Source organism: Poecilia reticulata, chromosome 2 (assembly GCF_904066995.2).
Source record: "Poecilia reticulata chromosome 2, P_reticulata-male-v2, whole genome shotgun sequence".
Taxonomy (NCBI): Eukaryota; Metazoa; Chordata; class Actinopteri; order Cyprinodontiformes; family Poeciliidae; genus Poecilia; species Poecilia reticulata.
Genome location: NC_088831.1, coordinates 14,038,710 through 14,058,851, shown reverse-complemented (window position 1 = coordinate 14,058,851; position 20,142 = coordinate 14,038,710). Strand labels below are relative to the sequence as shown.

General features: G+C 39.6%; 1 protein-coding gene across 7 annotated transcripts; it reads right to left on the bottom strand.

The window, feature by feature from the left end:
- Window positions 1-841: 841 nt before the first annotated feature.
- On the bottom strand, window positions 842-16,268 carry stat1a (signal transducer and activator of transcription 1a). Of its 7 annotated transcripts, none has more exons than XM_081613044.1 (25): window positions 16,127-16,268; window positions 15,100-15,227; window positions 14,447-14,591; window positions 14,282-14,377; window positions 13,671-13,757; window positions 13,510-13,585; window positions 13,090-13,181; window positions 12,855-13,006; window positions 11,888-12,046; window positions 11,725-11,817; window positions 11,573-11,632; window positions 11,478-11,498; window positions 11,100-11,190; window positions 10,695-10,736; window positions 9,963-10,061; window positions 9,792-9,890; window positions 9,589-9,724; window positions 9,290-9,345; window positions 9,125-9,219; window positions 8,902-9,041; window positions 8,622-8,810; window positions 8,471-8,546; window positions 3,428-3,524; window positions 2,886-2,912; window positions 842-1,939 (listed from the first exon to the last, which is right to left on the bottom strand). In XM_081613044.1, exons 2-25 carry the CDS (start codon window positions 15,225-15,227, stop codon window positions 1,910-1,912), a joined length of 2,286 nt encoding a protein of 761 aa, XP_081469170.1. In that variant the 5' UTR covers window positions 16,127-16,268; the 3' UTR covers window positions 842-1,909. The 7 variants fall into 7 exon arrangements, with proteins under 7 accessions (XP_081469170.1, XP_081469175.1, XP_081469174.1 ...); XM_081613049.1 differs by having other exon boundaries at window positions 9,125-9,216; XM_081613048.1 differs by having other exon boundaries at window positions 13,671-13,754.
- Window positions 16,269-20,142: the final 3,874 nt, after the last annotated feature.

Here is a 20,142-nt window from a genome sequence, read left to right as displayed (position 1 = left end):
TTTAGTGGTCTCTGCACGGCCCTGAAGACGACACATCCTGAATGAAATCCGCAGCTCCTTATATACCACGTCCACCTTAACAACCGGAACTTTTCACCTGAAATTATTTGTGTGGTATTGTTTATTTCTATACCACTACATATCCAAACACAAATTAATAATGACACAAATAAATAATGATTAATACTGAATAATATATGTTGGATACATATATTGGAGAATAGGGACAAAACAGGTCCTATGGATAAAGCACAAAATTTGAATAAAATATACACAAAATATAATCCTAATTAAGGATTCAATTGACGGACCAACGCAGCAACAATGCAAAGATACACGCCAACAATGGATTTCCGATCATTTTTACACAGCACGCGGTAGGTTTGCCCCACACAAAGATGGCAGCCTCACTTTCTGAAAATCTTTCTGGCTCGACTGTTTCTTCTGTCTTGTCGGATCTCTGCTACACCGCCTTCTTCAAAACAAACAAAGACGGGACTCACAAGGTGAAATCACCCTTCATCTGAACTATTTTATACACGGTCATTTTGCAGTATGTTTTGCTATCCACAGACTAACTTCGAGGCGAATTACTACAGGACCACCAGACAAACAGGACATCTGCTGAGCTGCAGCTGGACATGCCCAATGCCTATCAGCAGATATCAGTTTCTTATCTTGCCCATGGAGAACTGTGCAAAGTAATAAGAGTCATTCTATAGTGTAACAACACCTGGAACAGACCAAGCATCTGTAGAGCACAGGGGATGCAGTGTCCCCTTATTGAACTGAGGTCAGCTCAGTGTTCATGGGGGAGAGAACACAACGAAAGTCACTCGGCTTCTCACACACTGAAGCTTTATTTTATCTTTACTCACACAAATACTTTCAACCTCAGAGGGAACAATTAAAGCCCGACAAGCCATGCAGTCACATTTTATACAAACAGGAGAGTTTTCTGAGTCTTCATCAGTGATGAAGGTCAGTTAGACTAATTAAAGCAGAGCTCTGCGGCCTGCAGGTCATTAGGACGAAAAATCACAAACTCAAGTTGAAAAAAGAAAAAAATGCAGATTTTTTTTTTTTCATTGAATAACAGAATTTAACTTTTCGTAACAAAATGACATTAAAACTATTTAAGTAACTAAATCTGATAAAAAATAATCACATTTTGAAGATGTTTCACTTAAACCTTTTTCTACAATATTAGAAATAAAAGATGCAAATAAGCAAATATTTCTGTTTCTTTTTAAAATAATATTTTATCAATGTTTATCAATACAGTGTAGAACTGACCTGCTGATTATTTTTTTCAATTAATCAATAATTGATGCTTAATAAGAGATTTTTATTTTATTTTTTTACATAATTTGAACCTGATGAACCTAAAACTAGTTTAATGAGTTCTGGGTAGAACATATTTGCAAACAGGATTTTATTTAATCTTTAATGTAAAATTATAGATTTTTTGTTCAGTTTTGATTTAATTCCGTCTGAATGGTTGTTTTTTCAGTAAAATAAACTTGAGTCAATACTGAAATTACTGATCATTATCGATTACCAAATTAACTGACTATAATTTTAATAATTAATCCTTTTATTTATATCCATTTTTCTTGACATTAAATTGGAAACAATGTGCAAATATAAACATCCCAATTTAATAAAATGTGACCATCATCTTTCTGAGAAGGTTTTGTGTTTTTATTTATAATAATAAAACCTTAAAGTAAAAATAAAATATTTGTTCTTTAACAGTTAATACAGATTTACAGAAGTAAATATTTAAAAAATGGTTGTTTAACGAGAACGCTGAGCGCAAACGGGCCGAGCAGAACCGCCAGGAGGGATGAAGGACCAGAACCAGGATCAGAACCAGGAGGGACGATGAAACGGTATCAGCTCGTCTTTAGCTCTCATCCTGAAACTCTGAACTCATCTGTGGAGAAAACAAGAACTAATTAATTCATCTGAAACGAAACCAGTTCAGTTCAGAACCGTTCATGTTCAAAGTTCCCAAACTAAAACCTCTGAGCCACCAGGAGGCGCCAGAGCTGCAAGTTCTGCCTCATTTCAGGAAAATTAAAATGCGTCTTTATCTGAAGTTATCTCAGATTTATTACATCTTTAATACGACCAAGTATTAGAGCCACACTACGAAAATAAAAATAAAATTACAAGAATAAAGTCAAAATAAAACTAGAATAAAGTTGTAGGATTATTTCTCAGATTTATTTGTTATGAAAAAGTCATACAATGACACCTTTATTCTCAGTTATATTTATGTGTATTTTTTTGTAATGTCATACTTGAAAAACTAAAACTTTGTTATATAATGCTGACGGAATGACTGTAATAATTGATACGCTGCCAATAATTTACATAAACCAGAATTAGATCTACAACCAATTAGATGTTTAAAATACCACAATTTACATTTAACTTTATATTTTGGTCCTTGTGATGATGTAATTTTTAAATATTAAATGATTTCATCAGATTCTTGAGTCGCCTTTTAACAAATACTTTTTCACTCTTGAGTAAAAATATATTCAAGTATTTCTACTCTAACTTCAGTGCAACCTTTGGTTCCTGTTCCCATTTAAACATTTCAATATTTTAAAATTATTTTCCACCAAATTTCACCAGTAAACTGATAAATTTATGGCAGGTAAAGCGGTTCAGGTCCTCCAGGTAAGGAGGGTTTACTGTCCTTTGATTGGTCAGCTGCTAACCAATCCAGTGGATTTATTGAGGGGTTAACTGTCCAAACCAAAAGTTGCTCAATCTGTGGTTCAGTTGCCAAGAAGAGGACGAAGCTCAAAGTGTTTGGGTCGGCCATGCAGGACTACAGGAGCTACAACCAACATGCAGCAACACTTTACCTGAGGGACAAAGTCCTGCAGGTCCATCTAGAATAGGAGACAGACAGATTCAGAGCAGGACAGGACAGGGGGACAAGGTCAGAGGGCGTCGCTATAGCAACAGTCAGTCTCATCTCATTCATACTGCCAACTAAATTTACACTAACAGGACAGTTATCTACTTAAAATAACTGTTAGCAAAAACAAAAACACTGAAAATGTTGAAAATTTAGTGGATGGATTGTTTTAAAGGTTTATTCTGTCAGTTCATCTCCCCTATAGTTTTTATAAGCACCTTTAATGTTTCTTTTTAAATTAAGTGATTATAAAATATGAATTTGAAGCTTCCATATTTGTCGGGACGTTAATGTTGCCTGCGCTACACAATGTCTACCAGCAGGAGGCGCCTCTGGAGCATCGCTGTCAGATTTTCCTAAACTTTTCGGCTATAAAATCCATTTTTGTCAGTGAGGAGGTCGGATTCTGGCTGTGAGGAAGATAAATGTGTGTTCAGGGTCTGGACAGATTTAAATCAGACATCTGGAGCTGAATGAAGGACTCACCACAGCATCGATGTCTCTGGGGCTGACGTATCGCTCCAGCACCTTGTAGTCGTCAGGAGACATGGGCATCATGTTGTCCTGCAGTCTGGACGGGTGTCTGACCAACAACAAGGCCGTTAGTCGATTTGTATCACATTTCAGACTGAAAACATCATTTTATAAAATGACAAACTCAAAAAAGAAAATATTTGATTCTAAATCACATAGAAAATATTTTTACTGCACCCAAACTTTCTTTAAATCAAAAAATGACTTTCTGAAATGTCAAAATGTGCAGCAATATCGTAAATGAAAGGAAAAGAACGATGAAGTAGGAAACTTGCAGTAAGACGGCAAAGTTTCTGTTGTAAAGTAACTTAGATGATGTTAAAACATCGACTGGGGACAAAACGACTGGTTCCTCTCCTCATTAACCCCTCCCTCTCTGCTCCTACATTCATTCACAAGGTACCTATGAAGAAATGTCTTCCGGACCAGTTTCTCAAATTCACGGATGGAATGAATCAACAGGTTTGCCTCAGCACAACTCTCCGTTGCGCTAACATAGCAGACCTCACTTCATATAAGCCACCTGCCTCTGACCTCCCTGAGGATCCAGCACTCTGCGTTTCTGAGGTCTGAGACCGGAGTCCAGATATTATCTTTACACCCACTTTCCTCCAGAATGTGTCTGGACCCCCGATATTAGCTTAGCAGGACATTACTTGTCCGGATCACTGCAAGAAAAGTTACAAAAACAGAAATACAAAAAGCAGCGGTCTTAATTCAAATCTCAGACTGAAGAACTTTCAGCCTCCAAGTCACTTAAACTGGCTCTTTTAAATACCAGATCTCTTTATGCTAAAGCTCTATTAATTTTATACAAAACTCCAACATATGTAGAAATTTTCTTTACGGACTTGAATGAGCTTCTATCTCTCATATATATTGGTTACAATTGTTTGATAATTGTTGGGTGATTTCAACATTCATGTTGACAACTAGGGCTGTATAAATAAATCGATTCGGCGATATACATCAATATTTTCTGCCCTCGAAAAGTATCGATTTTTCATCCGCGAGTATCGATCAGTTAAACCATAGGGGTCCAAGCCTTATAGCTCTTTTTAACGTCTAGTTTGTTACGGCGTAGCAGCAAGACTCCGCCTCCCTCAGTCTCACTTTCAACTTGAGCTTAAAGTGCACATTATAAACTACACACCAGTTTTTAAATTGTGTTAATAGGCCAAGTATAACCGGAGTTATGCTAAAATTAGTAAACCATATTTTTCCAAATGTCAGAGAAATGTCAAAAGCGCCGCCATTTCCCGGCTTTTCCGATTATGTGAGGGAGTGATCTTAAAAACGTAGAAAACGAAACGAAACATTAGATTCCTGTGTTTTTGGACATGTAAAATCTTCAATAAATAACGACGGGCTGTATTTTGTTGCTGAGAAACGAAGTAAAGTTGCGCAAGTAACCGTGAAAGAGAAGCGGAACGGAGCAGCTGAGAAAGAAGTGAGATCGTGAAATTAATGCCAATTTCGACTGGTAGCATTCACTTCGTAATTAGTTTTTAGCTCAGCGGATTCTGTTCTGTATATAAAGGATTACCTGAAGAATGAATATGGGTTGATAACATCCGCAGCGGGCGCGCAGCGGCGCTGTGTTTTGAGCAGGAAGACGAAGAGGAAAAACCTCCAGCCGGAATCCGCGGCACAGTGAGGATTTCCATGGTAACAATAGCTGATCGATAATTTTTATTAGCAACAGACAAAGAGTATCAGAGACTGAGAGAACGATGAGATCCTGGCAGTCTGAGAGGCAGCTACTCAGAGATCCAAGCAGGAGAATAGCGGCGCTGCGTAGCTGCAGGAAGTCGATCACTACGGGGTGAGGGGAGCCACAACTTTAGCAGCTAGTAGTAAACAGCTTACAGCCACGGCTAACTCTGGGAGCCAAGTAGAAAAGCCTTTTTCCCCATAGTCCAAAAGACTGCATTTGCCACAGTGTCCAAAAGAAAAAACATAAGTGCAATCATTTGCATATTGAGAGTCTACAGAGGCTGATAATCTCCCCACTCTGCTCCTGGATTACCGTTTAAACTTTTGAGTTTTATGTTAAATCCACATGAATTAAATGACAGAAACTAATTCTCTCACTGCATCTTTGATTCATTTTGTCCAGCTGCAGACTGTTAGACTGTCCAATCAGAGTCAGGTATTGTGTAGTTGGTGCTTTTAATCAGTTTTCAGTTAACTAAATTAAAGTCTATGGTACACAAAATGTCACTAAAATCACTGTGTCCTTCTAAAATCTTTCAGAAAATCGTAAAAATGCACTGAAACGTATCGCTCAACAAATATCGTGATACATATCGTATCGTGACCAGAATATCGTATATTGTATTGTGAAATTATTGCATCACTACACCCCTATTGACAACCCCCAAGACCGAGGGGCTAAAAAGCTCTGTAATATATTAGAGAGTTTTGGTTTAACACAACATGTCAAACAACCAACACAACTCATGGACACACACTGGACCTGGTTATCAGTAACAGTGTGAATATTTCCAATATCTCTGTAATTGATATCGCCTGTCGGATCATTTTGCTGTTTTCTTTGACAGTTCTTTATCCGTTAACCCACTTGGACAAACAGCTACTATCATAAAACGTACTTTCACAGAAAACACAGCAGAAACATTTAATCAAATCTACTCTTCTTCCTCACTCTTAAGCTATAATGACGTACATAAGTTGGTAGATGATTTTCAGTGCAAACTTTCAGATATCAAAAAGTTTGCACTGAAAACATTTTGTCTGGAAGTGTCCTACCAGACACTACCAGGTTGTGTCTGGTAGGAAGAAATCTCCATGGAGAAATGCACAAACAGTTCAATCTGCAAGACAACTCTGCCGCAGGGCCGAACGGAGATGGTGTAAAGGTCAACTGCACGTTTATTGTGACATCTACAAGGAAAGACTACGTAACTATCACACAACACTAAAACATGCAAGAGAGGCTTTCTTTGCAGATGTCATAAACAGAAACATTAACAATGCTCCAGCTTTATTTGCTACTGTTGACAAGCTCACAAATCCTCCGATGACGTTGCCACCTGAACTTCAATCTAATGTCGCCTGCAACAAGTTTTCAAGTTTCTTTTTAGAGAAAATTCAAAAGATCAGAGGATTAATCTGCACATCCACTCCAAAGACAGTACCAATGCTGTGCCCAAACAAAACAAATGCAGGAACAATGACCCAATTTCAACTACAAAATTATAAAACCCTAGAAGACATTATAAGTCAATTAAGCTCCAGTTCCTGCTGTCTGGATGTCCTACCCACACATTTCTTTAAGAAAGTCCTGCCTGTTGTTGCTAATGATCTGATCCAAATAGTAACTTATTGCTCTCTTCAAGTGTTTTTTCCCCCCAGGCTTTAAAAACAGCAGATATCAAACCACTGATCAAAAAGAACAATCTGGACAAATCCCTACTGCAGAATTACAGGCCGACCTCTGACCTCCCATTCATCAGCAAAGTTACTGAAAAAGCTGTTTTTAAACAATTAAATAACTTCCTAACAATAACAAACTGCTTTGACTCCTTCCAGTCTGGTTTTCGTGCTCACCACAGCACGGAGACGGCCCTTGTAAAAGTGTTCAATGACATCCATATAAATACAGACTGTGGGAGAACCACAGTGCTGGTTCTGTTGGACCTCAGTGCAGCTTTCGACACTGTTGACCACGACATTTTACTGAACCGGCTGGAGACTTGGGTCGGTCTCTCCGGTCCAGTGCTCAACTGGTTTGAATCTTACATAAAGAACAGGGATTTCTTTGTTTCAATCGGAAACTTCTCATCAGAGAGGTCAAAGGTCACATGTGGGGTACCCCAAGGTTCAATCCTAGGACCCCAGATATTCAATATTTATATGCTCCCACTGGCTCAGGTTATAACAGGACATAGGATTAGCTACCACAATTATGCGGATGATACACAGCTCCACATCACGATGTCACCAGGTGACTCTGAACCCATCCAAAAGTCGGCCTTCCATCACCTGAAGAACATCTCCAGGATTAGAGGACTTATGTCTCAGCGCGATCTAGAGAAACTCATCCATGCGTTTATCTTTAGCTGCATTGATTATTGCAACAGCGTCTTCACAGGTCTGACTAATAAATCAATCAAACAGCTGCTGCTGATCCAAAACACTGCTGCTCGCGTTCTGACTAAAACCAGGAAGATAGAGCACATAACACCAGTTTTAAAGTCCCTACACTGGCTCCCTGTAGCTCAGAGGATAGACTTTAAAATACTGATGTTAGTTTATAAATCACTGAACGGTTTAGCACCACAATAGATTAAAGATCTGTTATTGCTGTACCAACCGTCTAGACCCCTTAGATCTTCTGGTTCTGGTCTGATCTGCATCCCCAGAACCAGAACCAGACGAGGAGAAGCAGCATTCAGTTTCTATGCACCACAGATTTGGAACAAACTTCCAGAAAACTGTAAAACAGCTGAAACACTGGGTGCCTTTAAATCTCAACTTAAAACCCACCTGTTTATAGTTGCTTATGGCTAAATTAGGTTTAGAGTGCGGGTTTTGATGTCTTCGATGTTTTTATATTTACTTTTTATCTATTTATTAATTTATTTCTGTGTGTTTAGTTTTTAATGATGTAAAGCCCCCCCGGAGAGGCGTGGGTACGTTCAACTGAAGTCCTAAAAGGGGTGTGGGTTTTAATGTTTTTATCTTTTTCAAAATCTCTTTCTCACTGTTTATTCAATGTCACATGCTGTTTTTATTTTAATTATGTAAAGCACTTTAAAATGCCTTGATGCTCAAATGTGCAATACAAATAAAACTGTATTGCTTGATTGACTGATTAGTGCTTCAGTTACTAAAAGTAACAAAAAGCTACAAGATAAAACTAAATGGTTTGTTTTAAATGATTCTTTTAGATATTCAGTTATTAAAATATGTAAAAGCTTCTTATTAAAACGTTAATCTCTCTCTTAATGGTAAAACCTCTGATCTTACACTTCAGAGACAGAGATGAGCTCCGTCTTCATGTAGCCGCGGACCTCCTGGACATCCGTGTCCATCGGCTCTTGAGCTGCAGCAGAACCAGAACATTAACGAGTCCGATCGGGTCTTTCCAAGCGGTGGAATGAATCGGCGCGGCTCTCACTCTCTGAGGGTTTGGGGTAGTACTTCCCGAAGGCCTTATCCTTGGGGACGTCGGGGTAGAGGAAGCGCAGCGGGTTCTCCGGGATGTTCTCCACGGCCATCACTTTGTAGGTGCGGATGATGTCGGGCAGCGACACGGCCGACAGCTCCTTCTTGGTGTACGGCTCCACCGAGTGATAGACGGGCTTATCTGGTCAAACAAAAACACGTTACAGCTGCAGCTTGTGCTCCAATGGGGGTCCAGCAGAGTCCTTTCACAATGAAAGCCTGGCCTGCGTTACCGTGCACGTCGTGCTCGATCCAGGTGAAGGTGATAGCGCCCTCCTTGCTGCTCTCGCTGAACCTCAGCAAGAACGTCCCGGGACATTTGTTGCTCAGCAGCGCCTTCTCCCTCTCCTTGCTGATGAAGCCCATGATGCAGCTGCACACAGGACCAGACTGTAACCATGGAAACGCTGGAGAAGCAGCAGCAGCACCAGCAGCAGCACCACCAGCAGCGTTTACCCGTCGTTCCACAGCGACAGCAGGTGTCTCTTGATCAGGTCCAGGATTCCTTCGATCCACAGCCAGAAGGGGAACGATTTCTCATTGGCGCTCTGCTGCAGAGACGACAAACACATGAACCAGATGCGCCCGACGACGACCCCGACGACGACCCCGGAGGCTCACCTTGCAGAACTTGGTCCAGGGAATCGTCCCGTCTGGATTCCTCTGAGCTTTTGCTCCTGCCAACAAAAATTATCATGTTACACATCAGAAACCCGATAATCTGGTCGGAACCAGAGACTTTTCTACTTCACAGTTTGGAGATTAACATCTAGAAATCTGGACAGAATCCAGAGAAAAACCAGGAAGAAATTAAATCTGAACACATAAAAATATCAAGTTAATTCAGGACAAAAGGAGGAAAAATTAAAGAAAAATGAAGTGAGAATAAACTCCAGATCTGGTTCTGTTCTGGTTCTGACCCAGCAGCTTGTCGGCCAGCATGTTGAGCTGCTCCTGGTTCAGGCCTCTCTTGGTGACGGAGGAGAACTGCCAGCTCAGCACCTCGGACAGCTGGGACCACTTGGCGGACGGCGGCGACAGGAAGAACTTGAGGTTCTGTTGGATAGAGCAGGTCGTTAGCATTGGGTCGGCACCGAGGAAGAGGAGGAAGAGCGGGCCTCACTTTGGGTTCTGTGGTCAGCATGTTGTACCAGAGGATGGAGGCCCAGCCGCTGGGCAGCTGGCAGACGTTGGAGATGACGACTAGGGGTAGAGCCATGGCCTAGAACGACACACAGGGTTCAGTTCTACCGGGCCGACCCGGTTCTGGAGCCAGGCTCCGGGTTCCGCTCACCTCCACCTTGATGTGGAGTCCTGGAGAACCGGACTGGTTCAGGTGCAGCTCCGACTCGAAGCTGAGCGAGTGAAGCTCCTCGGTGACGATCAGCGGACCCTGAGGGACACAGCAGGAAACGGGTCAGACAGAACCGAGCTGGACCAGAACCCACCGAGCCGAACAGAGCCGACCCACCGAGCTGGACCAGAACCCACTGACCCGGTGGAGTCATGAAGTTCTGCAGGTTCACATCTGAGTTTAAACCAAACCCGACTGAATGACCTCAGTTTAAAAGTCCAATTTAGGCCTGATGCAGGTTTTATTAGGGTTGCCAGTGTAATAACTGAGTCTAGATTGATTCTGTGAAGAAAAAAAAAACCTTGCAGATCTACAACTAAGTATTGATTATTCTATCGATTTTTCTTCCAAAAAACAAATAAAAGTTTCAAACTAATTTTGCACAATTTTCATTCAAGTCATTTTTATACATTAGAAATATATTTTAAAAATGCAACAAATAATTTTTTTATTTAAAAAAGAAAGTAAGATTTTATTGTTTAAAATCCAATTCCAATAATTGCATCTTCTGCTATTTTTTAAATTTTAAATGCAAAATATTTATATTTATGTACAGTTGTGTCTTAATTACTCCTCTGAGTTGTTCTTTCAGTAAATTGTCTTTTTTAGATTAATTACTAAATTAATTTATTATTTCATTATTTCATTGGTTGAGCAGATAAACTCTCTCACCTCGTTGGTTCTGTTCCCGGCCAGTTTCTGCTCCTTCAGTTGCTGCACAAATTAAACATTTTACATTTCAAGTTAAAGAAGAATTTTCACAACAATAACAGTCTAGATATGACATTTCAATGTTTTAAATGATAAAAATCTAACTTTAATCAGTTTTTTCACTCAGGCTGAAACAGTTAGTGTAATATCCAACATGACCACAAGGGGGCGACATGTTTCAGCATATTCATTTGCATTTTATTGTTTCTTTACCTTTTTGTTTGTATATTTAGGTTACATGAGCTTTATAATTTCCACCATCAGTATGATTTGTTTTGTTGATATAAATAATAAAAAATTTTTTTATTTGTATCAAATCTAAGCCATCTTATTAAATCAGACGTTGTTTCTGTTTCTGTTCCTCACCAGATGCCTGAACTCGGCCGCCAGGCTGCCGTTGGACTCCTCCATGTTCATCACCTTGGTGTTCGTTCCCAGGATGTTAAACTTACGGAACCTGGAAACAGACACCATGTTTCCTTTAACTTTGGAAATGTTGATCTTTGACCCCTGGAAACATTTATTGTGTTTATATTTACAAAAAGTGCAACAACGCTGATAAAATATGAGGAAAAATGATTTCAAATCTCCTTTTCTACCTTTAAATTGATCCATTTTCTGAACAAATTGGACAGAAATGAAGTTTCTCTGTCTTTAATCAGGTTTTTGTGTTTTATCAGATGCTACAGCTAACCCAGCAGGATGCGGCTGTTTCCTAGGTAACAGGTAAAGTTTCAGACGTACCCTTTCTTCTCTGTGACGTCCCTGTGGGAAACAAACGGCAGAGTTATTGTTGCAGACAGAAGCGGTTTGAACTCATCCACATGAGCTCAGCTTACTTATCGAACACGGCTTTGACTTTGAGCTGGTAGTTGAACTCATGAAGCTTCACCAGGAACCTGAACACAGACAGGAAGTCAGACGTTCAGGTGAAGAAGAAGTGACTTCCTGCTGAGCTTTCCAGTCACATTCAGAGCAGTTTGGTTCTTACCGCAGCTTCACGGTGAACTGGACGCCCGTTTTCAGCACCAGCGGTCTCTGTGGGTGTGTGGGCATGCAGGGCTGCCGCTCCACCACCAGAGAGCTGCAAACACAAGCGGACACCATGTTGGCCCGGCAGCAGCTGCGGCTCAGAGGACGGGTCGGAGTCGTACCTGGACAGCAGGTTCTTCAGCAGGTCCAGAGCTCGGTTCTCCAGGTGGCTCTTCTTCTGGGAGATCGGGTCGTTTTCGTATGTGAACTTCTGCTCCAGCTCCAGCATCTTGTTCAGGTGCTGCCGGACCTGCTGCAGCGACTCGGCGACGGCGGTGAACCTGCAGCAGGAGACACAAACAGGAAGAAACAGACGGACAAAACGCTTTTTTAGCTCGTAGAGTTAAAAAAAATTACTTCAAATAATGATAGATTATGGTGGAAAAAACATTTTCTACATATTAATTTGTAGAAAATGTTGAAAATTCCAAATGTAAAAAATAAATAAGCTTTTTCTGATTAAAACGAATTAATTTTAAGATGTTTTTCTGAAAAATTAGCATCAATATTCTTATAATTAAACAAAAATTGTCATAGTTATGCTCTTATTCTCCATCATATTCATTCCTTTTATTCAGAAGGAATGGATCAAATAAAAGCAACTTTTTAAAAATATTTTCTGCCACTTGTGATTTCTGTTTTAGAAAAAAAAATCAGAAATAAAATCTGGTATGAGAAAAGTAATGATTGGAAATCAGATTTGCTATAAAATAAAATAAATAAACAAATTCATTTAAAAATAATTTTAAAAATCTGAGATAAAAGAAAAATCTGAAAATCAACTGGCATGAGAAATCCAACAACTAGAAATCCTATTTGATATAAAAAAACTGAATACATAAAAAATTGAAATAAGATCTGGGATGAAAAAAATAACAATAAGAAATCAGATTTGCTACAAACAAAAAAAACAAATAAGAGATAGAAAGATAAAAAGAAAAATGTGGAAAAAGAGATTTAAGATCTGGTTTGAGGAAACCAATAATTGTAAATCAGATTAGATCTAAAGCTCAGCATATAAATGATATTTAACTCAGTGTTTATATGATATTTATCTCAGCGTGTCGCTGCAGGCAGCCTCTGCCTCACCAGTTCTGCAGCTGGTCCACGCAGGCGTTGGGCGGGCCGCCGATGCAGGCGATCTGCTGCCGCTGCTTCCACTCCGGCAGCTCCTCGTTGATCAGATCTTGGATTAAACTCTGGGTGAGGTTCAGCAGCTCGCTCAGGAAGGAGACCACCTCCTGCCACACAAAACACATCGTCAGTCTATGGGCCTCCACAGGAAACGCCGCAGAGTGCAAAGCGTGGCGACGGCGACTCTCACATGGCGTTTCTGCTTCAGCTCGATGCACATCCTGGTCGTGTTGAACTTCTCCTTCTCCAGCTCCTTCGCCGACATGCCGTTCAGCTCGTTCTCTGCAGGAGGGAAGCTCACATCAGACGCACAACGAATGTTACACATGGAGGAACATAAACATGGTGACACAGTTTGAGTAAATATACACAAACTTTGACCTGCTGAAAAAATGTGCAGCAAATTGTCACAAAAACAGATTTAACTGGACGATAAAATGTCCCAGAAGTTACAGCAATAAACAATAATGTTGTTTTGAGAGTCTGAAAGAGCAATAAACTTTAGATTATATTGAACTTTTAATAGAATATCTTAACCAGTTCCTCTATTTATCCACAACAAAATCCGGTTGGATTATGGTGCAGCTGGACCAGAACCCGTCCTGCTTACGGTTCTTCAGCGTGTTCATCTTGAAGTCGTACTCGTCCTGCAGGTCCTCCAGGTTCTTCAGCATCTGATCCAGGAACTGGAGGAGAAAAACTGGACCTTTAATGAGGTTTAAACAGAAACCGGCAGGATGAATGAGCAGCTTAAATCCGAGTTCATCAAACCTGAACTTTGTCTTTCAGCTCCTTCACTTTGTTGTCCAGCTTCTGCTTCTCCACCACCATGGCCGACACGGCTCCTTCTCCTTCCTGCTGCAGAAACGGCATCAGATTAGTGAGGATCTCAGGTTTCCACCATGTGGAAAAAATACAGAGAACTAACTGGAAACTTAGCGCCATTGTCTGCACATTTTGTCAGAAACAGAAGAAGAAGAAGCTAGCAGTAGCCAGCAGCAGCTAGCCATGTCTGCCAACTCAAAAACATTTAAATCAGTGGAAGGAGATTTAGATTATTTAGCAGTTTTGATGAAACAATTAGTCAATTATTGGAATAATTGTCAACTAATTTAGTTGTTGATTCAATGTTAATTGCAATATATTGGCTCTAAAATATGCTATTTGCTAGAAAAAAAAAACTTTTCTCAAAGCAGGCGTTATGTATACATTTCTTTAACATTTTGGAAATAACCTTTAATGGTGATGATTTTTTAAAATCAGACTAATCGATTACTACAATCATTCTTGGCAGTAGCAATTTTGTTTATTTGCAATATGATTAATTAATTTTTGAGAAATTTGGTTAAAGTGGAAAAAACGATAAATTTGCAGGTTTTTACCTCGGCTTCCTTTGCACAGACCAAGATCTTCTGCTCCTCCTTCAGGTTCCTGGAGATGATCATCGCCATGGTAACAGGGTCCTCCTGGAAGCGATCCTGCAGACAGACGGACGTCGGTCAGAGCATGTTAACCTCTGACCCCTGGGCAGCGGCGGCGTCTCCGACCTGCAGGTTCCTCTTGATCTTGCGGAAGTTGTGCTGCTGCAGGAAGTTGCTCTCCAGAGCGAAGCGGCTGTGCTGGTCATCCAGCTGCGCCAGCAGGTCGTGGAAGCGGATGGTGGCCAGCGAGTCCTGCACCGCCACCGTATCCCTGACGACAAGCAGGAAGAAAAACAACATGGAGGCTTCGCTTCGGACAGGAATCCAGACAGGAAGAACGATGGAGCAGCTTTATCTTCTTCAAACTAACGCTCCTTTCTGTATTGGTGCATTTTTCATCCTTTGCTCATTTGTTGTCATGCATAACCATAGCAACAGGGTGTTTAACAACCTGGAGCAGCTGATTAACATTGGGAAAACTGTACTTTCTCTACAATTTGAATCAAAATGTGTTATAACAACATTCCTTTGGGATCAATAAAGTTTCTCGCAGGAAAATTCAAACACTTTTCAAGGACAGTTTTCAAACTTTTCAAGCCACAAACTTTGGACATAAAAACACTAAAATGAACTTAAAACACAATTATGTCTTATTATAAGAGTTGGGTAGTAACGATTAAGAGAAAATGTACTTTCAGGAGTATTTTCTTTGATATTTTTATGAAGTTTTGCTGCTGTTACGTGAACAAACTTGGACTGAATCAGAATCAGCTCCTCACCAGTCGATGCTCTCGATCCACCTGCTCAGGTACTGCCGGATGTCCATGGGGAAGGAGTCATCGTACAGCTGGTCCACCTGCTCCAGGTACTTACTGTCCAGCATCTGCAGCTGGCACCACTGCGCCATCTGCTGGCCACAAGCAGCAGCTGCATCAGGACTCAAGAACTTAATTAGAGGAGAAACTGGAACCAATTTCTGCTCTAAAATGTCAACATGTCATCAATTAATCATTTTCAGGAGCTTAATTTGTAGATAAAATGAACAATTAGATATTTATGATGTATGTTTTAATATCTGTTTTAGTATTTAGGAGATTAACCAGCCAATAATCATTTTTATCATCAGTTCTTTTCTCTCAAAACGTCTGACATTGTTAAAATATCACCAGACCTGATTATTTTTGGCCCCAGAGGGAGAAAATATTAGGAAACTAGAAAGTTCCTCCTTAACAGTATTTCATCAGAAAGTGAAAGCTAAAAGGATCCTGTTATAAGCAGCTGAGGAAGATGCTCTGTTACAATGCGACCGGTGGCCGAGAGGCCAAAAAACACAGAAAAATCAAATAAAAACAGCCTTTTTGTCTGCTTACAAACTAAATCACGCTGTCTCAAATCCCCAACTGTACTTTAAACAATAAATAAAAGCAGTGTACAGCAATCCTTTAAGTATTTTTGGTTACATTTTTCAGTTCAGGTTGTTTAAAAACAGCGGAACATCCCTTTAAAGCTAACCAGATTCATGTATTTACTGTCCTACCTGTTAGCTAGCAGCAGCTGTTCAGGTGGGCGGTGATGCAACATAATAGCATATTAAACATTAATTAACACCGACAACACAGCAAAGCATTTCTACTGCCAAAATGTGTCCATATAAGGCATAAAACTAGACATTTTTTATTTTCTCAAACTTGCCTGGAACTACAAACTTCAGCAACTAGCTTAGCCGAGTGTTTTGTTTTGCTAATAAAAAAAACACGTGCATCATAAAACGCTTCCACGGTTATTCAGACAGGTGGATAAACTTACTTTTTGGTCTGTGAAAGGTTATTATCTCACCGAGGAAACAGGTTTTATTTCCTGAAAGCTTGTTCTGTTACAAGAACGCTAGCTGAGTCCTCCTTTCAGCTTCACGTCTCCGTTCCATTGATGAAACCTAGCTAACAGTTCTAAGCCAATCATACCAGAGAACCGACTACAGGCTCCCGCCTACTTCCTGGTCTTAGCCAATCAGCAGAAGAAAAAGTGGCTGTTCCGTCAATCATCACATACATGCACAATAACAATATCCTAAAACCAGTTTTTTACACAGGAGCTTCATTTCATGAATTTTAGCTCACGGTTAGGATAAATCCTGTACTTTTATGCATTTTAGATTAATCAGATTGCATTTGAAATAAATTTTCGAGCGTCAGATGAAAAACAATTCGTATTTTAGGAGGAGGGAAGACAGTTCAGAGAACAGCTTGGGGAAATCACGTGTTTTCAGAGAAAGAAGGTAAAACTGCGTCAAGTCCGAAACTGAAACTTAAGGAGAAAATACACATTATACAGAATAATGGGAGTTTGTCCAAAACTAAACACAAACCAAATTTGTTAGAATTTTATATAAAAAAATGTAGTGACTTTCTTTAAAATAAATTATTTTATATTTATGGTTTAGACATTTGGGCTGCACAGTGGCGCAGTTGGAAGAGCTGTTGCCCTGCAGCAAGAAGGCTCTGGGGTCGATTCCTGGCCCCGGTCTTTCTGCATGGAGTTCTCCCTGTGCATGCGTGGGCTTTCTCCGGGTACTCCGGCTTCCATTTGGCCTCTCCAAATTGCCTCTGGGTGTGTGTGTGTGTGCATGGTTGTTAGCTTGTACTGTCTGTCTCTGGTTTGCCCTGCGACAGACTGGCGACCTGTCCAGGGTGACCCCGCCTCTCGCCCGGAACGCCAGCTAGAGATGGGCACCAGCAACCCTCCCGACCCCATTAGGGAAAAGGGTGATGGTTTAGACATTTTTTTATTTTCTCAAACGTGTCTGGAAATATAAACTTCAGCAGATCTAGCCGATTTAGATTAATCAGACTGCATTTGAAATAAATTTTCGAGCGTCAAGTAAAACACAATTATTTCGCCTTGAAAACAGGTGAATTATTTTCTGTTTAGGGGTAGAGGGATTGTTATTTAAACCATAAATATATATGGAAAACAGTTACATTGTTATAAATATTTTACTTTCAAATGACACAAAGTAATTCAGTTCACATTTTCTAAACATTCAGCCAGAAATACAGCAGGGGGTTAAGCTGAAGCATGTGTTAGACTGGCCTAATCAAAGTCCAGATCAGTGGCGAGACCTGAACATTGTTTTAAATTGGAGTATTTTTGCAAAGAATGGATGAAAATATCAGTGTTTAATTATGCAAAACTGATAAAAACATTCTCAAAATATTTGCAGGTGGTGCTGCAAAAGCAGTCGTTTCTGACTATCAACTTTATAAGCAAATTCACACCAAAGTTTTCATATTTTTATTTGGAAAATATGCAGAAAATATGTAAAAATCAATAAGAAAACACAAAAACATATTGATAGAAAAGCAATCACACTTTACAAAAATAATCAAAGATCTTTACTCCGATTTTTCAAAAAGTAATTTTGCTTCCATTAAAATCAAATGAAACCTAAAACATTTGTGCAAATAAAAGAATCAAGACTTGGCAAATATCAACTCAGCTGATGTTTCAAACAGGAAATGCATTCAGACTCCTTTGGCTGAACTTCTTAAATTGAGTAAGTTGTGAGACAAAAAGGAAACATTTTAGTGACAAGGAGACAAGATGGGAATCAACATGCCTGAAAGGTTATTTTATTATTTATCAATCAATTTATCTCCAGAAACTGGTTTTAAATGCAAAGTTTGATAGAAAAGAAAAATTTTGACAGAAATGTACAACTTATAACGTATTCTTTTCTAATCTTAAATTGAAAACAAAGAAAGGAGTTTTTAACTTTAATAAAAGGACAGAATGTGATTTGTAGAATCAAACATGTTTAAAGTTATCAGTGATGTGAATCTGAGTTTCAGCAGAACAAAGTCTTTTCGGGTCAGAAACCCCCATGAAGACAACAACAGTCAGGACATCTGCTCTGGGCGGTAAACTGGGATGGCGCCTCCAACTGCTCCAACACCGATTCATGTTTAGCTCTTCCCAGAAAATTATGGATTAAATGTTTCATATCAGGGCTGCACAGTGGCGCAGCTGGTAGAGCTGTTGCCTTGCAGCAAGAAGGTTCTGGGTTCGATTCCCGACCGCTGTCTTTCTGCATGGAGTTTGCATGTTCTCCCTGTGCATGCGTGGGTTTTCTCCGGGTACTCTGGTTTCCTCCCACAGTCCAAAAACATGACTGTCAGGTTAATTGGTCTGTCTAAATTGCCCCTGGGTGTGAGAGTGTGTGTGCATGGTTGTTTGTCCTGTGTGTCTCTGTGTTGCCCTGCGACAGACTGGCAACCTGTCCTGGGTGACCCCGCCTCTCGCCCGGAACGTTGGTTGGAGATGGGCACCGGCAACCCTCCCGACCCCACTAAGGGACAAGGGTGTAAGAAAATGGATGAATGGATGGATGTTTCATATCGGCTCAAAACATCGACAATTCACATTTCTTCCAGACAAAAGCCTCAAGCTTGGCTGCAGTTCTCCTGAACCACCACTAGATGCTGCTGTGCTGCATTTAGACAGCTCAGATTGCTGCAGAACGACAATGATTATCAGGGTTACAATAAATCAGAATGTTCACTTTTAGGCCAAATATTTTAATAATTTGCAGGTTTGTGTGTAAATATAATAAGATTATATATTTCCTTCACCTCTGATGATCTTCTGAACAAATCGCAGCGAGAAATGAGCAAACAGACAAAAGGTGGCGAGTCATTCGGTTCATGTTTTCAAAATAAGGAGGACATCCTGCGGGCTGTGCTCTGGTCAAGGCTCAAATCAGGACAGGCAGCAGCAGGAAGCCTCGTTTCAGACACCAAATCTATTCAAGGTCCAAACTTCTTCAGTCTCACAAACACAAAACCAAAACTCCAGGATTTGTGGTGAAAATACTGAGAAAAATTTTTATTTAACAGGAATTTAAAATAAAAAATTCTGCAGGTTAACTGTTCAGTTTATTACAAGTGCAAACTCAGATGTGATCAACTCACATTAAGGTGCAACACATGAGACAAACTCAGTTTCTCATATTTATATGTAGCGAATAGCAAAAACGTTAGAATAAAATCATCTATTTGAATAAAAACAAACCCTTTTCCTCCACAACACACTGAATTATTAATGTTTATCTGTGGAAACAACACTGGGAAAATCTTGACATATTTAATTATCAAACAGAAACTGTTTCCCCTCATATTCAATGTTCAGTTTTTACTGTAGAAAATTTTCTCACAAACATAAAAAATATTTGTATTTGAAACCTTAAGAGTGGATGTAATAAAACCAATAGTTTCAGCAGTAGCATAAGACCGTTTTGACTGTATGTATTAATGCATATTAAGGTATATTTGGTGTCTGCACTATTAAAATACTTAGCTATAAATGTTTTTAGAGGGTTTCTCAGGAATCTGCAAATTATAAATCTGCTTATTTTGTAGGTAGTTGTATTTTAAAAAAATAATGAGAACATTTCTGCCAAAATCGCTAAGAAATTTTAATATTAATCTCAAAATTTTTCAAGAGAAAGCAATGAAATTCCTAAGCTTGAAAAGTTAAAAAACTTTCTACTTTTATACATTTACACATAATATTTGTGAGTTGGTTTCTCACAAATTTTTAACTTTTGAAACTCAGAAATTTCCAAGGTTTTTCTGAACAATTTCTGAGATTAATCAAGCAGATTGTTTGATACATACTTCTCAGTCTACCAGAGCCCAGGTAAAGATGGATTACCAGATCCATGTTCCGACTTCAAAACAAAACACTAAATCATTGTTGGACCCGGCTGGTCCAAACCAGAACTATAGTTTATAAAGTGACTTGGCCTGGTACATTCACACGTCTTG

Bases quoted from the DNA above. Each gene is read 5' to 3' on its own strand.
- stat1a (XM_081613044.1), bottom strand. From the start codon at position 15,227: ATGGCGCAGTGGTGCCAGCTGCAGATGCTGGACAGTAAGTACCTGGAG. The intron at 14,378-14,446 runs GTCGGAGACGCC...GTCTGTCTGCAG, and splicing joins AGATCAAGAGGAACCTGCAG to GATCGCTTCCAGGAGGACCC. The intron at 11,633-11,724 runs GTAAGAACCAAA...GTCTGTGTTCAG, and splicing joins CAGTTCACCGTGAAGCTGCG to GTTCCTGGTGAAGCTTCATG.